At 35.9% G+C, this 20,823-nt stretch overlaps 1 protein-coding gene across 1 annotated transcript in view; it reads right to left on the bottom strand.

Moving 5' to 3' along the window:
* Positions 1-528: 528 nt before the first annotated feature.
* LOC144972240 (calcium-activated potassium channel slowpoke-like) overlaps positions 529-20,823 on the bottom strand; it is a 273,230-nt gene continuing 252,935 nt past the window's right edge. The window contains 5 exon segments of the mRNA XM_078913285.1: positions 529-2,692; positions 16,680-16,847; positions 18,607-18,801; positions 19,930-20,060; positions 20,386-20,469. Of these exon segments, the coding sequence (XP_078769411.1) occupies positions 2,582-2,692; positions 16,680-16,847; positions 18,607-18,801; positions 19,930-20,060; positions 20,386-20,469 (689 nt within the window). The 3' untranslated portion in view covers positions 529-2,581.

Here is a 20,823-nt window from a genome sequence, read left to right as displayed (position 1 = left end):
AAGAATGCTGTCCGTGATCAAAGACGTATGTGGACACCTTTGTTTGTTTGTTATTTAAGGCGCATGAAACTGTCAGTAAAGAGGAAGAATGGGAAGTAAAAAGTTCTAGAATTCCAATTAAATCACCCAAGAACCGGTACGACAAAGGGGAATTGGGAACAAATTGTTTAAAAAATCAATTTTATATTGGTAGATAAAAAAACAAAAAACAAAACGATAAGTCAAGAAATGTAAGCTTCAATATATTGAATGGGGACAGATAATGTGGACGTTTCGGGTTTCTCCTTTATCAACAAAACACGATGAATGAAATGAAACACTTTACACGAGGAATGAAACATTTTAGTGATTCATTCATTGTGTTTTGTAGATAAAGGGGAAACCCGAAACATCCACTTTCTCCATTTAATTCATTGAATCTGACACATTTCATGACTTATCGTTTTTCTTCCACCAACTCCAAGCAGCAACATTGTCATAGTGGGTAAGATATGAAGTTCTGGGGGAAAATCTAAAAATTTGGTTGAAATGGAGAGAGAGAGAGAGAGAGAGAGAGAGAGAGAGAGAGAGAGAGAGAGAGAGAGAGAGAGAGAGAGAGAGAGAGAGAGAGAGAGAGAGAGAGTTCAGAGTTCACATCATGACAAAGGATTTCAATTCATTCCACAAGTCGTTCAAATCAAACACAAATCCAGACACGACTCGACAAAGAAGAGGAAAACCAAATCGTGGCAGTTCAGGCGGGGGGGGGGGGGGGGGGGGGGGGGGCAGTGTGTGGCCCAGCGGTACGGTCTTGGCTTCAAACCCAAAAGGTACCAAGTTCGACTACCTCCCTCGTTGTCTGGCCTTGAGCAAGTCACCTCGCCCTAGCTCCCTTTGCAGCGCTGCACTGCAGCTGATGCCTGGGTTAATCCAGTCTTCCCTTGGAATAAACCCTAGAGACAAATTTCCCCTTGGGGATGAATAAAGGGAATTTTAGTTTTTTTTATTATTTAAAAAAATGGTACAGAGATGCAGAGATTTTTTTAAAATGGATAAAGAGTTTAACAATGCAGAGATATATTTAGATGGCATAAAGAGTCCAACAAAGTATAATCAACATCAGGAAACACGCTCTGTAGTTAATTCAGTGAATTGGCGAATATTCCATTTTGAGAACCAATAAGCTTCAAATCATACTTTATACATGAAAAAGCAAAGTAATTTTACATATACTTATCATTTATTGTTGAACACCAAAGATAAATTAATTTTCCTAAATTCTAGTGATTTAATTCTTCTTTCTTTTACTAAAAAACAAATTTGTGATAGTTTTTACAGCAAAAGAAATTGACAAAGTGACATGATATACAAAGCTGCTGAAAGCTGTAGACTGTAAATGACTAAATCATCTCATTCATCTGTGGTATTTCAATCATCCTGTTTTGTTGATAAAGGGGAAACCCGAAACGTTCATTTGATCTGTTTTTGTAATTAAATTGAAGCTTACATTCAACTTCACGTTATTATTTATAAAAACCGGTTGCGTAGCAGGGGATAAAAAAATTCTTGTACTCTTGTGGTTTTTTTACAAAGAATAAAATGGACGCCTTGTAATATTTCTACTATTGTGCTATTGTAAAATCAGGTTTTCCCCCCACAAAAACCAAAGGGATTCAATCATTTCAATTCTTCACATTAAAATACTAAGACAAACCTGCGAACTATTACAAAACATTTGTAGAATTACAAAATTTGGCTCCACTTCCAAATGTTCATGAGCATTTTCTTAATCTATTGAAATCTATTAAAAATGAAAGTTGATGCCAGACTACAAAAATTTCCAGGATTTTCAAGTTTTATTTCGTCCTTGTGAACGTAAATTGTTAATAATTTAAGTAAATTACAGCAACTACAATTTTCATCTCCTAAAAATTACGAATTTTTAAATTTTCAAATTGGCAGGCCTGCAAAGGAAAGTAATGACAAAGACACAATGCTGCGTCGCTTGAAATAAACAACTAAAATATCTACGTTATCAACCTGTCCCCTGTCTTATATTATATTGACTTATCCCATTAGGTCTGTCCTAAATGTCGACTCATACAACATCAAATATATCCAACCTCTTTCATCATTACCACTACTCTGACTCACGTCAACCCAATTCAAAATATTACTGATATGTGTTAAAAAGAAAACAGAAAAAAAAAGTTTTTTGAAGCAACAATCAAGCAAGTAGTTGAGACTAGAGAACAAATTGATGTCCTCCTATGCGAATGTTACAATGACATATATAAATATAAAGCCTATTAGAGAACCATCCTCAGAGGTCAAGGTTGAAATCCAGTGTCTCCAAAGGTGAAGGTCAATTGCTGACTCTCATTGAATCTGAACAGAGAATTCCAAGCTTCCTCTAAGGTGAAGATCGACCTCAAACTTTCCATAAAGGTGAATGTTGACCTTTACCCTTTCTCAAAGATGATCATAATCGTGTTTACCAAACCTTCTTCAAAAGTTGAAGGTCAATCTCCAGCCTTTTCCCTCCAAGGTGAAGGTCATCAATCTCAAGGTTCCCTCCCCCTGCCAAGGTGAAGGTCGTTGTCTAAGCCTCGTCCTCTAGTACATCACTCTTTTCACTCCTGCTAGCACTCTTGGGTCGCCTCTTAGTCTTCCTGACAGCATCGTAGTAGTTAAAAGGCTGAAGGCAGAATGCCTGTGGGAACAGGAAGTGATGAGAAATCGATGACGTCATGTTGGAATAGAAATCTTAAAGACTAAAAAGTTTGTAAACATTTGTGACCAATCACCTATAAATGGTTTTATGTCAGATTAACCTTCATGCTTACATTGAATATTAGCATTAACCCTCTTCTTACCAGCCATAGAAATTTTTTCTTTTTAATTGAGCTTTTATACCGGGAAATATCCATTAAACGTGCTCAAAGTGCTTTACAAAATTAATAAATCGTCAAATTCGTGGTAGGATTTTAAGATTAGTGGAATATCATACATTATAAACAGCTTTTCTGGAGACAAGTTAGAGCCCTTAAAAAAATACACGAACTCTCTCCTTAACAAACACATAGGATTTTTTGGAGATTTTTAAAATTATTGTTTATAATATTAATATATATATATATATATATATATAAAACTCATAACATCTGCCAGCCAGATATAATGTACCAACACACAAAACTATGTGTAACCTTAAACATCTATAGTCTATAGATTAATACAATTAAGTGAGAACTACTCATAAATATGGTCGGCTAAAAACAATAATAAAGAGCTGATGAGTGACGTCAATTTTATTCTATCAATAGCACAAAATCTACTAAACGTGCTCAAAGCGCTTTACAAAGATTCCATGACCAAAAGTAATACGTAACAAGTAGAATGGGACATGATGCCTGTCAGGCAATATTAAAAATCTTTTCCGACACACAACACAGTTGGTTCTCATTTTACACCTGAGTACGGTGATAGAATGTGAGTAAAGACCTTTTCCAAGGCATCACCAATGCATCGAGCGAGGCTCGAACCCAGGACCTTCTGATCCGAAAGCGTGTACTAGCCGATGACAGCAAACATTTTACTCATGCTGATTTCTATTCTACATCACAAAACTTTCCAATGCATCGAGCGAGGCTCGAACCCAGGGCCTTCTGATCCGAAAGCGTGTAACAACCTATGACAGCAAACATTATACTCATGCTGATTTTTATTGTACAGAGTTTACCCACCTCCATTTTGATTAAAAAAAAAAATCAAAGAATTTAAAAAAAAATTGTGTATAGCATGAATATTCATTGCTTTTGTGTTTGAGAGAAAAATAATCTATTTTTGTGCTGCTATGTGGTCTAGTGGTATGACACCCGCCTTCGGATCAGAATGTCCTGGGTTCAAGTTCCACTAAAAGCGACACATAGTTGATTCCTTGAAAAAGGCACTTTACTCACATTCTCTCACTGTATTCAGGTGTAAAATGAGTACCTGGCTGTTAACAGCTTTGTCTCTGTCTGAAAAATTGTAATATCGCCTAACAGGTATCACCCCTCGTCAAACACAATAAGTGTTGCTGTTGGCTTGAGACCCCTTGCAAAGCACTTTGAGCATGTTTAGTGGATATTGCCATTTTTAAAAGCTCAAGTTATTATAAAGTTGTGTTAAGTGGGCGGTGACAAGTTTTGGAGAGAATCTTGGAAATGGCTGGTAGAGAGACAGTTATAATTCAGATATAAAATTTGAAAAATTACAACAACAACAAAAAAGTACTCCTTCAGATCCACTCGGCCCACGGAGCTGGATTTGATCTCTGTTTCTATAGCGTGGAATGGACAATAGCAATTGCTTGCTACTCTTTGGATAAGACGCCAGGCTATCGCAAAGTACTTTCCCTCAGATCCAAACAGACCCAGCCACCCAATCACTGCTGGATGGACAGGGGGGTCAGAAAAAAAATAATCTTGTCTGCACCGGGGATCGATCTCGGCCCCTTTGCAATGTGAACCGAGTGATCTACCAACTGAGCTATTGGGACCCCCATATACTGTGGCCTTCGTAAAGTTGTAGCCTGACAATGACCAAAAAATGACGTCAAAATGCCAGTCTTTTGCCACAAAAGAAAACAAATCGTGAGTTGTATTCAATAGTTCAACCAATGGAATAACTTGTTTCCATGAGCTCTAATAACGACAACTCACTAGGCGGTGCAAAAACCTTTAAAATGACGTCAAACTGTAAGTCCTTTTGGATTTCAGTGTCAGGCTATTAACATAACGATGGCTACGCATATACTCTATATATAGCCTAATCTAAATTTTAATCTCCATTTTCTAAAAACCAACTGTCTATGACTCAAATCAAAAGTGGTGACGTCACACCCTCCACTCTTTTGGTTCCTAAATCCTTGGAAGTGTGTATGTAACCAGTCCTTTGGTGTACTAATAATGAATAGGTTACATACAGTACAGGTGACATAACTATTTCAGTGGCAGGATGTATAGATAGTATGCAGATGACGTCACTCAGGCCTTTGTTATTGTTTTTGTCATCCGCGTTTGTGAGTTGTTCTCACTAAACTGTATTAACCAGACTATAAAAGTTCATGGTTACACAGAGTTTGTCTGTTGGTCCGTTATACTTCCGGATGGCAATGTTGTGAACTCCTTGGCCAATCGCATTCTATCTATAGGCAGATTCTTAGGATTACGGGACGTAAAAAAAACGAGGATGGATGATCTTTCAGGTGAACCAGAATAATCATCATTGCCTTTTTCACCCTGGGTCAGGGTATAGGCCACAGACAAACAGTTTCCATCCTTCTCTATCCTGAGCTATCTTTTTTATCTCGTTCCAGAATAATATTTAGACTAAATTAAGATGTTATCGCCCTGAAGCCAGAAGATCAATCACACTAGGTATGTATTCAGTCCTCTGGGTAGATTGTACACTTCCAATGACATAGGAACCAGTTGTTTTTGTTTTTTTTTTACATCACACGCTTCTTTTCTATTGCTATTATGGGACAGCGTGGATCAGCAGTAACGGCCATTGCCGAGTTCGACCATCACCCACCGCTGCGCTGTGTGGCTGGCCTTGAGCAAGTCACCTCGCCCTAGCTCAATCTGAGGTGCTGCACTGTGCCTGACGCCTGGGTTATTCCAGTCTTCCCTTGGGATAGACCCTGGGGACAAATTCCCCTAGTTAAGGGAATTTTATTTTTTTTATTTTCTTCTTCTTCTTCGTCTTGTGGAAACCTCCAATATTGTCGAGGATCACTCCACAGTTTGTAGGGTTTTACATTGTAAACTTGTTAAAACTCTGCTCATAATACTAATAAAAAGTACAGAATTGTTATATTTTATTGTCTATTTCACGCCACAGAAACTGGGATCAGCTCCAACGCCATGGACTTGTTGACTCTGACGGACGTCTTAGTCCATTCTGACATAACACCAAATATACACGATGGGTCACATATATCACATTACATAGAGAGAGGTAAACAAATGTATTGAGGATAGGGATGGGGAAGAGAGGAGGGGAGGGGAGTGGGGGGGGGGGGGGGGGTAATGTGTACATATTTACAGGTCTGATAGCCAAATGAAATTATGGACTTTTTCTTTTTTTCTTTTTTTCCTCTCTCTCTCTCTCTCTCTCTCTCTCTCTCTCTCTCTCTCTCTCTCTATCTCTCTCTCTCTCTCTCTCTCTCTCTCTCTTGTTTTTTTTTTTAACCTCAGGCATGGGAGACACCCAATGTTTGTCGTTGCTTTGCCAATTTAGAATTATCTCCGTCTTTTAAATACGACAATAAACAGGTATATGGATATTGACCAAAAAAAACAAAAAACAAAAACAAAACAAAAAAACCCTTAAATGCTAACAACAAAATAAAAAAAAAACACAAAAAAACAACAACAAAAAACATTAAATGATAACAACAACAACAACAACGGCAAAAAAAAGTAAATAAATAGATAAATAAATAAATAAACATACGTTTTAAAATGAAACAGAAAATGACTTGATTTTAGATGACTTAATAACCCTATACACTCTTAGATTATGGACTTGATTAAACATTGTTGTCATGGACAATATTTATTTATTTATTTTTTTTTTTTGCGTGGTTTGAGAGTATTGTATTTCCAAAACAATGAGTCCATAACGAGTTGGATTATCAGACCTGAACATAAGTGTACATTGGGGGGGGGGGGGGGGGGGGGGGGGGGTGGAATTGTTTTGAACTTGAATGGTGTGGGTGATATCGAGTAATTACTTTTTGTCATCATGATGAATTCAATGTCATCTATGTAGAATAACGAATGATGTACCGTTCATGACAACACATGTGAAAACAGTGACAGTGTGTTGATGTGTGCACGACTACAACAAGGAACGACTACACAGGTAGATTAAATACTACACACCTACACAGGTAGATATACATACTACACACCATACCATGCACGGGATATCCAAATACAAAATTATGCTGAATTTGGGTGAATGTAATTTTTTGGTTAAATCACACATTCCTTGCTGCCTATCATCATTCCCTGGCAATGCCATTGTATTCTGCCACTCCTCATAACAACTAAAAAAAACAAAACAAACACTCCTCCCTCCCCCCCCCCCCCCCCCCCCAAAAAAAAAGGAACAAGAAAACTTACAAAATGTTGGACCACTTATATAACAATAAGAATATATTATAATTAATTATACCACTTATATGACACTATGTCATTAATTATACCACTTACATGACACTTTATAATTAATTTTACCACTTAATGACACTGATTAATTTTACCACTTATATGACACTATGTCATTAATTATACCACTTACATGACACTTTATAATTAATTTTACCACTTAATGACACTGATTAATTTTACCACTTATATGACACGATGTCATTAATTATACCACTTACATGACACTATATAATTAATTTTACCACTTAATGACACTGATTAATTTTACCACTTATATGACACTATGTCATTAATTATACCACTTACATGACACTATACAATTAATTTTACCACTTAATGACACTGATTAATTTTACCACTTAATGACACTCATTAATTTTACCACTCGTATGACACTATAATATCATTAATTTTACCACTTAATGACACTAATTAATATTACCACTTATATGACACTATATAATCAATTTTACTACTTATAATATAAGTTATATATCAATTTATAATTAATTTTAAAGTTTTTAGCAAAATGCCATTACATAAATATAGAGTCTAAGTACATAAGTAAGAGCTAATACTAATAGTGTTTTTTTTTTCGACTTGAATTTCAATGCCAAGCAGGTGAATGGAATCAAGTCTTAAATTTTTAAATTGCAAAACAATTTAACAATCTGACCAAAAAAATAAATAAATAAATAAAACACAAACAAAACATAACAAAAAAAACAACAAAAAAAACTTTAAAGAAAAAAAAAAAAACAATCCAAAAAAAAAAAAACAAACCCGAAAACATAACTAATAATTTTTTTATAAAAAGAAAGAAAAATAAAACAAAACAATTATTTAAGAGAGTGCAGAAAATCTTGTTGGGCAGGTTTCTACAAAAAAAAAAAAAAAAAAAAAGAAGAAAAAAAAGATATATATATATATATATATATATATTATATATATATATATATATATATTATATATATATATATATAAGAGAGAGAGAGAGAGAGAGAGAGAGAGAGAGAGAGAGAGAGAGAGAGAAAGATAATAATAATAATAATAATAATACTAATAATAACACTAACAGTTACACACAGAGAATGTAGAAAAGCTATGCTATAATATAATATACAAGGTTACCAGCATAATGCCTGTACTGTTAGAAGTATTCATAGGATTGGTTCTATTTATAGATCTATGGGTTAACAAGCAAGGGAGGTAACACTAAGCACCAATGTTATGTCATGACCTAGCCAAGGGTTAGTAACTCTCCCTACTTGAAATTTTTAAAAGTCGTAGTTTCTAAGGAAAAAAAAAAGAAAAAGTCACTTTTAACAGCTTTAGAAATCAATAATCTGCCCTCAACATGATCCAAAATTGCGGGAGACCTTCCATAAGCTACTACATCCCAAGAATTCTTGTTCCAGAAGGGGGTTTGGGAGGGGGGAAACTTTTTTTAAAAAAAAATCTCCCCCCCCCCTCCCAAACCCCCTACACTAGAACTTCTAGTAGGGGGTTTGGGAGGGGGGAGACTTAAACAAACAAAGTTTCCCCCCTCCCAAGGTCTCCCAAAAATGCTCTCAAGTCCTGAAATTAGGTTCTGGGGAACTAAAATGTCCTTTTCAAAAAAAATTTAACGAGTCAAAGAGGAGAATGCAGTTCTGTAGCTGGAGCCAAAAATTCGGGAAGGGGATTGGGGGGGGGGGGGGGGGGCGTCTTAGCGGAGAAAACATATAGATAGCAGATTTCTGTTAAATAGTGGAAAATTGAGCCCTATGATTGGTGCATGCTTGGCCTGTCCGTTATTTTTGCTGGAAAAGGTTTTGCCTTGACGGTGACGTTAAACAGCAGAGAACAAAGACATGCATACAAATGGTTGAATGACATTTCATTTTGAATGGGACAGCAATACTTGACTGGTGACATGAGAGGTAATAGGTCAAGGGCTCTAGTAGCATTCTTAAGGGACTCAATTATTTTCTCGGCGATTCTGCTACTCTTGACAGGTATATTGATGATGATGATGACGATGATCTGTCATCTGCATTTTTTGCGGCCGCAAATATCAGGGCGATCCGCAAATTTTGGCAAATTTCCCAAAATTGGCAAATTGTGGCAAATTTTGGGAAAATTGGCAAATCGCGTGGCAAATTTTGGGGAAAAAAAAAGAAACGAAAACAAAATTACGAAAAAAAAGTGCGAAACTTGAGAAATGTTGCAGCTTTGCCTGGGCCCAAACCAAGGGAAGCTACTCTCTATGGATAGTGATCCTTTAAAATCTTTGTAACAACGCTATTCACAGTCATTTCATTAAATTAATAAATGTAGCCTCCTTACATGTAATAAATTGTCTTTTATATATATATTTTTCAGTATCACATGTTAATTTTTAATGAAACGCTTAGTTCTCCTCGGCAAATTTTTTGGCTAATTTTGGTCTTTTTGGCAAATTTCTTGGCAAATTTTGGGGTTACTTTGGGCAAATTTTGGCAAATTTTAGGTGCCAATTTGGCATAAAATGCAGATGACAGGATGATGATGATGATGACGATGATGATGACGACGATGATGATGATGATGATCATGATCATGATGATGATGACGAAGACAATGATGAGAACGATAATGACTACAACGACGACGCTGATGATGACGACGATGATGGTGATGACAATGACATTGATGAGAAGAATAATGACAACAACTACTACAACGATAATGGTAATGATAATGACGATGATGATGATGATGATGATGATGATGATGAAGTTGACAATCAAAACAAAAGTGCATCCAATCAGGGCATTCCATGCTGTGCTAGTAAATAACGATGTGAAATCCAAAGTAAGCTTCAATTTAATATATGAAAACAGATAATGTGGACGTTTGTGGACGTAATGAAATTCATCCTGTTTTGTTGATAAAGGGGAAACCTGAAACGTCCACATTATCTGTTTTCGTATATTAAATTGAAGAATACTTTGATTTCACATTGTTATTTACTTTTTCGAGTTTCGAGCGGCAATATTTACATGCTGTGCTAGGAAAATCAACACAGGTTGACAATGTAGTATGTTTGGTGCCAAGTGGAGTCTACACACACAAAATCTCCAACAACGAAGGAAAATGGAAACGAAACAAAATTGTAAGAGGAAAAAAAAAAACCCAACAAACTTTAACAACTTAAAAATTAATAACGCATGTGTCGCAACATGACACGCTAATTCTCTGGCCAAAACAAATGAGCTAGGGCACGGCAAACAACAACAACAACAACAACATAACATTTAATTTTCGATAGAGATCTGAAACAAGTCAGTAACGTAACCAGATGAAACCTCATTGGCAGCTCTGCCAAACACCGGAGAAAAGTCACAAAACAGAGACATTTGGAAACAATTTCACCACAAGAATAAGAGGAACGGCTGAAAAGTTTTGACATCGGATGACATTGAAAGCGGAAAGCTTGTAGTCAGAGCTGCCAACTTTAAATTTTAAAAATTCGTCGTTTCCAAGGGAAAATAATAAAATCCACTTTAAATAGCTTTAGAAATAAATAATTTGCCCTCAACATGATCCTAAAATGCTCCAAAGAACTGAATATAGTTCTGAGGAACTAAACTTTCCTTTTCAATAAGATTTAATGGGTCAAAGAAGAGAATGTAGTTCTGTAGCTGGAGCCAAAAATTTGTATTTCTACGAAATTTTCGGAGGACTAGGCAGGTCTGTTTAAGTCAAGTAAATCAAGTTTAATCTTTGAGAGAAGATCTTGTTGGATTTGATGAATAAAAAAAAAATAAAAAAGAAAGATAATTTCACTTCCTCTGAGAGTTGAACGTACAACATTATATCTAAATCAGTATTTATCACCCTATCCCATTCTTCAATTGTCCAAACATTAATATATAGGGTTAGTATTGTTCATGGCATCTTCATTTTCTTTCTTTCTTCTTCTTCTTCTTCATCTTCTACTTCTTCTACTACTTCTTCTTGTTCTACTTCATCTTCTTCTACTTCTACTTCTTCTTCTTCTTCTTCTTCTTCTTCTTCTACTTCTACTTCTACTTCTTCTCCATCGTGATATAAAAACCTCCAGTCGAGGCTGAACTACATTTGACTTCAAAAGAAATTCGAGATAATTATGAAAGAGATGAAGGATTGTTAACCAGATCATATTAGGATGGACTCCAGTGTTTCAAGATGTTAATGAGTACAAAGTTATATGAAACGAAGAGGTATGTTTGGAATTTCAAAGTATCAAATCTACTTCTAAGGAATTATTAGACAGTTTAGATAAATCCCTCAAAATCAAGAAGGGGTGGGGGTTGATTATGGGAAAGGGAAAATGAAAATTGAAAAAAAACAAACCTTCCCAAGTAAGGAAATTAGAAATATCATCACTCTCACATTTCCGAGGACTAAAATTCTAACATTTTTTCAGAAAACATTTAAAAAAATTTAATTAATTGTTTTTTTTGTCTATAAAATCAAGGAATTAAATGATTAACTAAAAAAAGGGTAAATATATACATATATAAAGGTGGATGAAAAAAGACTGAAATGCTGAAAGGAGCAACTGTTTTTTGTTGTTGTTTTTTTAAATCGGCGACATGCGTCAAAATATTCTAACTAGAATAGAGCATTTTAAACGATTGGAACCATGCAACACAGCATGCAAATTGAACAGCTCAAGACAACAATATCTAAATTTGAAGAATAGAAAATTTGAATACGACGACTTAACTTTTAATTACAAATGGATTTATTTTTGTATACATTTTATAAATGGATCATTTGCTTTACGATCGTGTCGTGACATTAAGATTGGACATCAATACTTTCACAGGGAGGATGCGCGCTATGGTTGAAGTGTGTAGCTACACGTCCACGCTATGGTTGAAGTGTGTAGCTACACGTCCACGCTATGGTTGAAGTGTGTAGCTACACGTCCACGCTATGGTTGAAGTGTGTAGCTACACGTCCACGCAGTGCCTCTCACATCAATAGATAAGATAAATGGTTAACAAAGGGACAAGGGGAGGTCATTGTGATCAAGTGCTGATTAGGGGGTGGTAAAGTGGTGGTGGTGGGGGAAGGGGGGAGTTGGGTTAAAAATGCAATGACACACACACATACACACACACACACCTGCACACACACACACCTCACATAAACCCTTCACCATGTTGATTAATGTAATCAAACTTCTGGTTATTTTATGCTACTCATCACTTGATTATTAATTTTTGTTTCGTCTAAATTTTGTTTTGTCTTTTTAATAAAATCTGACTCCATACAAATTTTTAATCCACAAACACTCTTTCACTTATATACACAACCATTCTCTTATTTCAATTTTTTATTTTTTTCAAAGCAATCAATCACTGTTAAACACTCTTTAATTCAACTAATCAATAAAGATCTAATTTGCCTCAATCAATCAATCAATCAATCTATGATCCGAGCACTCATTAGTCATAAGAATGTTGGAGTTAGAGAGAGATTATTCCACCAACGGACTACTAGTGACTATAGACTAGTGTATGTGTGCCTCCGACAGTACTGCTGTCCCCAAACAAAACACATTAATTTTGTGACCCACAACACCAATACAGTATTACGTCGGGTTCCATGACCTGATGTCAAAAAATTAATTTTATCATTTAAAACCAAAAGCAATCTGACATTAGAACTTGTAGCTTTTGACCCATAGGGAAACGGTACCTTCTATCACCATTGTCTACAAATGCCAGTGTTTGCATCGAAACCACCCTGACTTGATACCAGTTTGAGTCTGTGGGTCACATTTTGTTCTTATTTTGACCAGATAAAAACTTTGATCTCCAAATATTGATTTCATCCTTTTAAAAAAAAAACAACAAAAAAAACAAAACCGGGACAGAATCCTTCAGAGGAATTAGGGACACGGGGGTTTAATCACAGTTTCTATAGCGTAAAATGAACAATAGCAATTGCTTGCCACCCCTTGGGACAGGACGCTGGTCTATCGCAAAGAACGATTTAAACGGCCCTTAAAATTATCCAAGAGTCTCAACTTTGCAGACGTTTTCGTTGAAACCAAACCGAAGGGCTAGAATGTGAGGACTGAATGGAGTAATGAAGAAATTTGAATATAACAACTTCAAAAATAATCAATCAATAAATAAATACCAAATCAGAACGTTTCGAGCTCAAAACACCTTTTCAGCCATTAACTTACAACAGTAAAAATAATGCACAGCTGCCTATTAGAAATTTTAGGAAAAAAAAAATTCAGTCAATTTTAATAGCTTTAGAAATAAATATTTTGCCTTCAGTAAGATCCAAAAATGCTCCAAAGTCCTAAATATCATTTCTAAACTTAAAACTTTTCTTTTTTCAACAAGATTTATTGAGTCCAAGAGGCGAATGCAGTTCTGTACTAGGGGCCGAAAATTTGCGTTGCTACGAATTTGTAGGTGATCAAAAAATATTAGAGAGATGATAGTGCAATGTTGGATAAGACTAAATTGATAAACTGGAAAATAATATTCAAAAAATGTAAACTGATGTATTTGTCGTAGAACTCGGCAGGTGTGTTTATCCCGGTTTCTATGGCATGAGATTGACAATAGCAATTGCTCGCTATCCTTTGGATAGGACACTAGTCTATCACAAAGTACTTTCCACCAAATCTAATAGACTTAGCTACTCATTCACTACTGGGTGGACAGGGTGAGGGGGGGGGGAGAATCAGTGAAGGTTTATCTAGCCAGTATTCCCCCATGAAATGCCTATGCAACGATATCTAAAGGTAGAAGGAAGGTGTCATTTTATTTTTTAGTTAGAATTTTTTATTTTTGGATGAATCAATATTTGAAATCAATGAGATCTTGTCTAACATTGAAACAAAAAAGAAACAAAAAATGTTGTGTTTTGTCCGAGTACAGGAGACGGGATGACTTTGAGACGACATTCCCACTCACGTTTGACTAACTAAAGAGTCCCCTGGAAGAATGGATGGATCAGCATTAATCTTTTGTGATCGGTTTGTAGGTTAGCACGTACACCTGAAAGTGAACAGGAGGCAGATTCATACATCATAGTCATAGATCAAGTATGGACATGAACCAATCCAAAAATTATGATAAATAGATGAATAAAAAACATTGAGAAAAGCCGTCAGCTGAAGTTAAATATATATAATATATATATATATGTAAGTATAGATATATATCAAAAATTAAACATAAAAGCACAGAAAATGGATGAAAAATGGAGGGGGGGGGGGGATTAATTGTAAAATGTGTGTACGATCAAGAAAAACAAAAACAAAACAGTCAGTAATAAAAATAAAAAGATGAAAAAAAATATAAAGATAAAATAATTTAAAAAAAATAAAATAGTAGCAGAATACATGAGCCCAAACAGATGACAAAAGTATGTATGATGAAAAAAGACGTGGAAAATATAAAAACTAGAACTATATCATGATTAAAAAAATAAAGGAAAAATATAGCCCTGATTTTCTACAAGAAATAATAGAAAATTCCTGAATTCCTAAGTTCACAGTTTTGTTTTTAAAAATTAGAACTTTTTAAAAAAAAGGACATTTAACAATAGATAAAACGGTGACATTGAAAAATAGATTTTGGAAGAATTAAATAATAAAAACCACTTTTCAGAGAAAAACAAAACAAAAAACAAGCTAACATGACAAAAAGCCACAGTATTTATCAGTGTCCATGAATTGTGCTCCATCTAACATTTCACCGAGCCAATTGACTGTCGATCACATCACACACGATTCAATTCAATAGCAAAGCAAAACCAACTAGTTTATCCTAGTATTTATTTCCTAGGTGATGACGCAGTAAAGGTGAAAGGTCAAAAAGATTAGGTGATGGCCAGATATAAGAAGTTTGACATTATGCATTGGGGAACACGCCAGATTGGGGTGGAGGGCATTAAAAATGGTTTTTGAGAGAAGACGGGGGTTGTCTCGGACCGATGCCTGGGGATGGAAGGTAGCACACATACATCTTCACGCATGGAATGGGAGTTATCGAAGAAGGGAAAACCAAGGGTTGAAAACAGGAGGTGAGTGATGGAGTGAGTAAAGAGAGGTGATACATCATCACACAGGAGGGGAAAAAAACTGATGCCTGAGTCATGATAGAATACGATGACGGTGATAATTTGGATTGAAACTGAATACCGAGGTCTTTATCGATTGCTAAATTATTTCTAATTGTTTTTTTTTTTCAATAGGGAATAGAGCCTAATATAAAAACACTTGAAATATCCGAGTGGAATGCAATCATACTCATTTAACGACAGGAACTTGGGAGAAACTTTAAACGTCGTATCATGGATATCGTTTGATTTTTAAGAAGACGATGAACAAAATAGGAATTCTAGTCTTTGAACAAACTGATAGACATGGAGAAAATTAAGTATAAAAGACAAGCAAATGTTACAACAAACGGCATAAAACGGTGAAAAATAGAAAACTGACATGTTAGCTTTTCATTTTTATTATTATTTTGGTTTGGTTTAGTAAAACATTTTAGACCTAAATATATGACGACAACATAGATACAGTAACAAAAAGTCTTAAAATTTTGCAAACATATATGACAGTATTTTAAAAAATACATCCGGAATTTACAATAAAAAAATAGAAAATTATAAAAAAGGAATTATTTAAAAACCATGAAAGAAAAGGGAGATAAAAAATGTCAGTCCAGATGTTGTTTGTGCGTGTGACATTTAGATGTAAAATTGGTGATGACGTCATAGGCAATAAAAATGTAAAATAAAAAAAAAAATTTAAAAAGAAAATGATTCTTAAACAAAAAACAAAAAACAACTAAATGTGACGAGAGAAAAAATTCCTAATGAATGATAAAAGGTGATGTCGAAAAAAAAAAGAAGAAAAACACTGACTGTTGAAAAAATGAAAAACAAATGGTTAAATTTTTAAAAAACCTAAAAAAAAAACAAACAACCCTAAAAAAAAAAAGAAAAAGGAGATGGACGTGGAATAATATGAATGATAATAAAGTGTAAAGACAAAATCTGTTTCTATGCTGATATAGCTATTGTAGCAAAATGTAGAAGAAACTGGCAAGCTATATTAGATGATAAAAAATGTAGCGGAAAGCGGTAAATATTTTAGTAATGAATAAATAAATACGACATATAAGTATTTCCCCCCCCCCCCCCCCCCCCCCCCCCCCCCCCCCCAACCCAAAAAAAAAAAAAAAGTTAAATAATATAAATTCAAAAATACCAATAAAAAAGAACAAAATTTAAGACAACTTGCAAATTATGATTGGAAAAAAAAAAAAAAAAAAGAAACAACAAAAAGGACACGCAAAAATAAACCAGCCCTCTCTGCATGAAAAAATAATTAGCCAAAAATAAATATATATAGTTTTTTTTTTTAAAATCATGTATAAATATCCCCATAAAACAAAAAAAAACCCTGTTCTGTTTTACCTGGTCTGTCGGGAGAAGAGGGAAATCCTCGGGAGGATTTGTGATCACATAACGCTTGGAAGACGGACTTTGCACTGATTCACTCGTGTCTCGGAATCGGTACAGGCCAATACACAGGATGCCGAAATTCCTCAAGGCGTAGACAAAAAGGGCTCCGTACTGTGAGTTCTATTTGTCATGGGAAACAACAACGACAAATAAGAAAAGGCTTAATGGTGGAATGTTGGTGTAAACCATGTAGTCTTCTAATGCTGGAATGTTGGTGTAAACTATGTAGTCTTCTAATGGTGGAATGTTGGTGTAAACCATGTAGTCTTCTAATGGTGGAATGTTGGTGTAAACTATGTAGTCTTCTAATGGTGGAATGTTGGTGTAAACCATGTAGTCTTCTAATGGTGGAATGTTGGTGTAAACTATGTAGTCTTCTAATGGTGGAATGTTGGTGTAAACTATGTAGTCTTCTAATGGTGGAATGTTGGTGTAAACCATGTAGTCTTCTAATGGTGGAATGTTGGTGTAAACTATGTAGTCTTCTAATGGTGGAATGTTGGTGTAAACTATGTAGTCTTCTAATGGTGGAATGTTGGTGTAAACCATGTAGTCTTCTAATGCTGGAATGTTGGTGTAAACCATGTAGTCTTCTAATGGTGGAATGTTGGTGTAAACCATGTAGCCTTCTAATGGTGGAATGTTGGTGTAAACTATGAAGTCTTCTAATGGTGGAATGTTGGTGTAAACTATGTAGTCTTCTAATGCTGGAATGTTGGTGTAAACTATGTAGTCTTCTAATGCTGGAATGTTGGTGTAAACTATGTAGTCTTCTAATGGTGGAATGTTGGTGTAAACTATGTAGTCTTCTAATGGTGGAATGTTGGTGTAAACTATGTAGTCTTCTAATGCTGGAATGTTGGTGTAAACTATGTAGTCTTCTAATGGTGGAATGTTGGTGTAAACCATGTAGTCTTCTAATGCTGGAATGTTGGTGTAAACTATGTAGTCTTCTAATGGTGGAATGTTGGTGTAAACTATGTAGTCTTCTAATGCTGGAATGTTGGTGTAAACTATGTAGTCTTCTAATGCTGGAATGTTGGTGTAAACCATGTAGTCTTCTAATGCTGGAATGTTGGTGTAAACCATGTAGTCTTCTAATGCTGGAATGTTGGTGTAAACCATGTAGTCTTCTAAAGCTGGAATGTTGGTGTAAACCATGTAGTCTTCTAATGCTGGAATGTTGGTGTAAACTATGTAGTCTTCTAATGGTGGAATGTTGGTGTAAACCATGTAGTCTTCTAATGCTGGAATGTTGGTGTAAACTATGTAGTTTTCTAATGCTGGAATGTTGGTGTAAACTATGTAGTCTTCTAATGGTGGAATGTTGGTGTAAACTATGTAGTCTTCTAATGCTGGAATGTTGGTGTAAACTATGTAGTCTTCTAATGCTGGAATGTTGGTGTAAACTATGTAGTCTTCTAATGGTGGAATGTTTGTGTAAACCATGTAGTCTTCTAATGGTGGAATGTTGGTGTAAACTATGTAGCCTTCTAATGGTGGAATGTTGGTGTAAACTATGTAGTCTTCTAATGCTGGAATGTTGGTGTAAACTATGTAGCCTTCTAATGCTGGAATGTTGGTGTAAACTATGTAGTCTTCTAATGCTGGAATGTTGGTGTAAACTATGTAGTCTTCTAATGGTGGAATGTTTGTGTAAACCATGTAGTCTTCTAATGGTGGAATGTTGGTGTAAACTATGTAGCCTTCTAATGGTGGAATGTTGGTGTAAACCATATAGTCTTCTCCTCTTCCTCCTCTTCCCCAATTTTCTTTCATATGTAAATGCACATTGATATCTTATCATCACAATCATTATCATTATCTCATTAACACTGATATCATCATTTTGATCACGGTCATCATCATCAACACTCACCCCAAACTGGGCCAGAGGTCCGTCAAATAATGACACTTGTGAGACACGACAACGGTCTCGGTTGGCCAGAACGGCCGGTGAGCAGTAGCCACCTCTCATTCCGGCACCCTCTGCCAGGATCTGCTCCAATTCTGGGGTGGCGCCACCTGTGATCAGCGTCCTGATCAGTGTCAAGGCGTTGTCGTTGAAATAACTCTGGAGACAAATATATCGATACAAACTGTCAGAGTTATCGGATATGATGCACATTATATTTATCGGGTGTCGTATTAACAATTTTTTTATAGATTTTATATAGCGCAATCTCAACTAATTGCGCGCAAAGCACTTTACAAGGGGTCCCTGACCAACAGCAACGCATAACATGTAAAACGAGACATGATGCCAGTTAGGCGATATTAATTTTTTTTTTTCCGACATAGACAACGCTGTTAACGGCCAGATCCTCATTTTACACCTGAGTACGGTTAGAGAATGTGAGTAAAGAGCCTTTTCCAAGGACTCAACTATGCACAGAGTGAGGCTCGAACCCAGGACCTTCCGATCCGAAAGGGATCGTCATACCAATAACCACATAGCCGCACTTTGTATTAGTTATTACTTATTTTTTAAATAATAATAAATAAATAAAATAAAAATAAGCTCTTACTTCTATTAACTGAAAGATTTTTATAAATATAATTTAATAATCATCAATAATAACGATAATGACAATAATAAGACTTTATTGTCCAAAGAAATGGAAACTCACTTTGGTTCACATTGATGCCAATTCAAATACACTGATGGTATAGTGGATGTAAACACGTACATACCCCATACTCACGTAGACTACATACACATGTACACACAACCACAGATGCACACAATTCAAATACACTGATGGTATAGTGGATGTAAACACGTACATACCCCATACCCACGTAGACTACATACACATGTACACACAACCACAGATGCACACAATTCGCTCTGGAACAAACATTACTTCACAGTCAAGAAAGATGAATGAATAGATGATAACTAAACAAGTAATCACCAAGATGGTGACGGTGATGATGATGATGATGATGATGATGATGATAATGGTGATGATGATGTTGACGACGATGACGATGATGACGATGATGATGATGATGATGATGATGATGACAACGATGACGACGACAATGATGATGATGATGATGATGATGATGATGATGATGATGATGATGATAAAAGGAAAATAAGTAAGCATGAACAACTCTACTTCCGTCCTCAGAGGAGAAAATGTAAAGGGAGATAATGAAAAAAATGATGGGAGGATATAGTTGTAATACTCACAGTGCTCATCAGAGAGTCGAGGACACTGACAGCGAATGCCGTACCACAGGCAAAGGGTTGGGTCATGTACAGCTCTGTGTTGGGGTCATCGTCATCGTCTTGGTCCAGGAACTGGACATTTGAGTCATTGGCTGGAGGTGGTAGGAATAGGGATGGGGGTGGATGTAATGGTGGTGGTGGTGGTGATGGTAATGTGATGGTGGTGGTGGGTGTGGTGGTGGTGTGATAGTGGTGGGTGGTGGTGGTGATGGTGATGATGTGGTGGTGATGGTGATGTGATGGTGGTGGTGTGGTTGTGGTGGTGATGATGTGATGGTGGTGGTGTGGTTGTGGTGGTGATGATGTATGTGGTGGTGATGGTGATGTGATGGTGATGTTGTGGTTGTGGTGATGATGATGATGCTGATGATGATGACAATGATGATGATGATGATGAAATGGTGTGACGTGACCAACCCAATTCTGTGATGAGTGGTACGTTGGATCCTGCTTGAGACCGGGTCGTCTCGTGTAGGGGAGAGAATCCACCGGGCATAAAACCTGCTGGGGGAGAAAACAAGAAAACAAAGAATAGCATTATGGGAAGGCTGTTGTCATAGAAACAGTTCTTAAATTAAAAAAAAACCCAAAAAACTTAAATATTAATTGATTGTTTGACAGACATAGCAACAAGAGAGTCTAGATGGCTCAGTGGTAGAGCATTGGCTTCACAAGCAATAGGGCTGGTAGCCATCCTGGGTACAGTCAATATCCCCTGTCCATCAAGCAGTCATTGGGTAGGCGGGCTTCTTAGATTTGGTAGAAAGTGCTTTGCGACAGACTAGCAACGTTACTAAAGGGTAGCATCCTTACTAAAGGGTAGCAAGCAATTGTTACTGTTGGTTTAAGGCTACA

The sequence above is a fragment of the Berghia stephanieae genome, chromosome 5 (genome assembly GCF_034508935.2).
Source record: "Berghia stephanieae isolate SIO BIC M18660-M18661 chromosome 5, UCSD_Bste_1.3, whole genome shotgun sequence".
NCBI lineage: Eukaryota > Metazoa > Mollusca > Gastropoda > Nudibranchia > Aeolidiidae > Berghia > Berghia stephanieae.
Note: the sequence above shows the minus strand (reverse complement) of the source record. Positions and strands in the feature narration are given on the sequence as shown.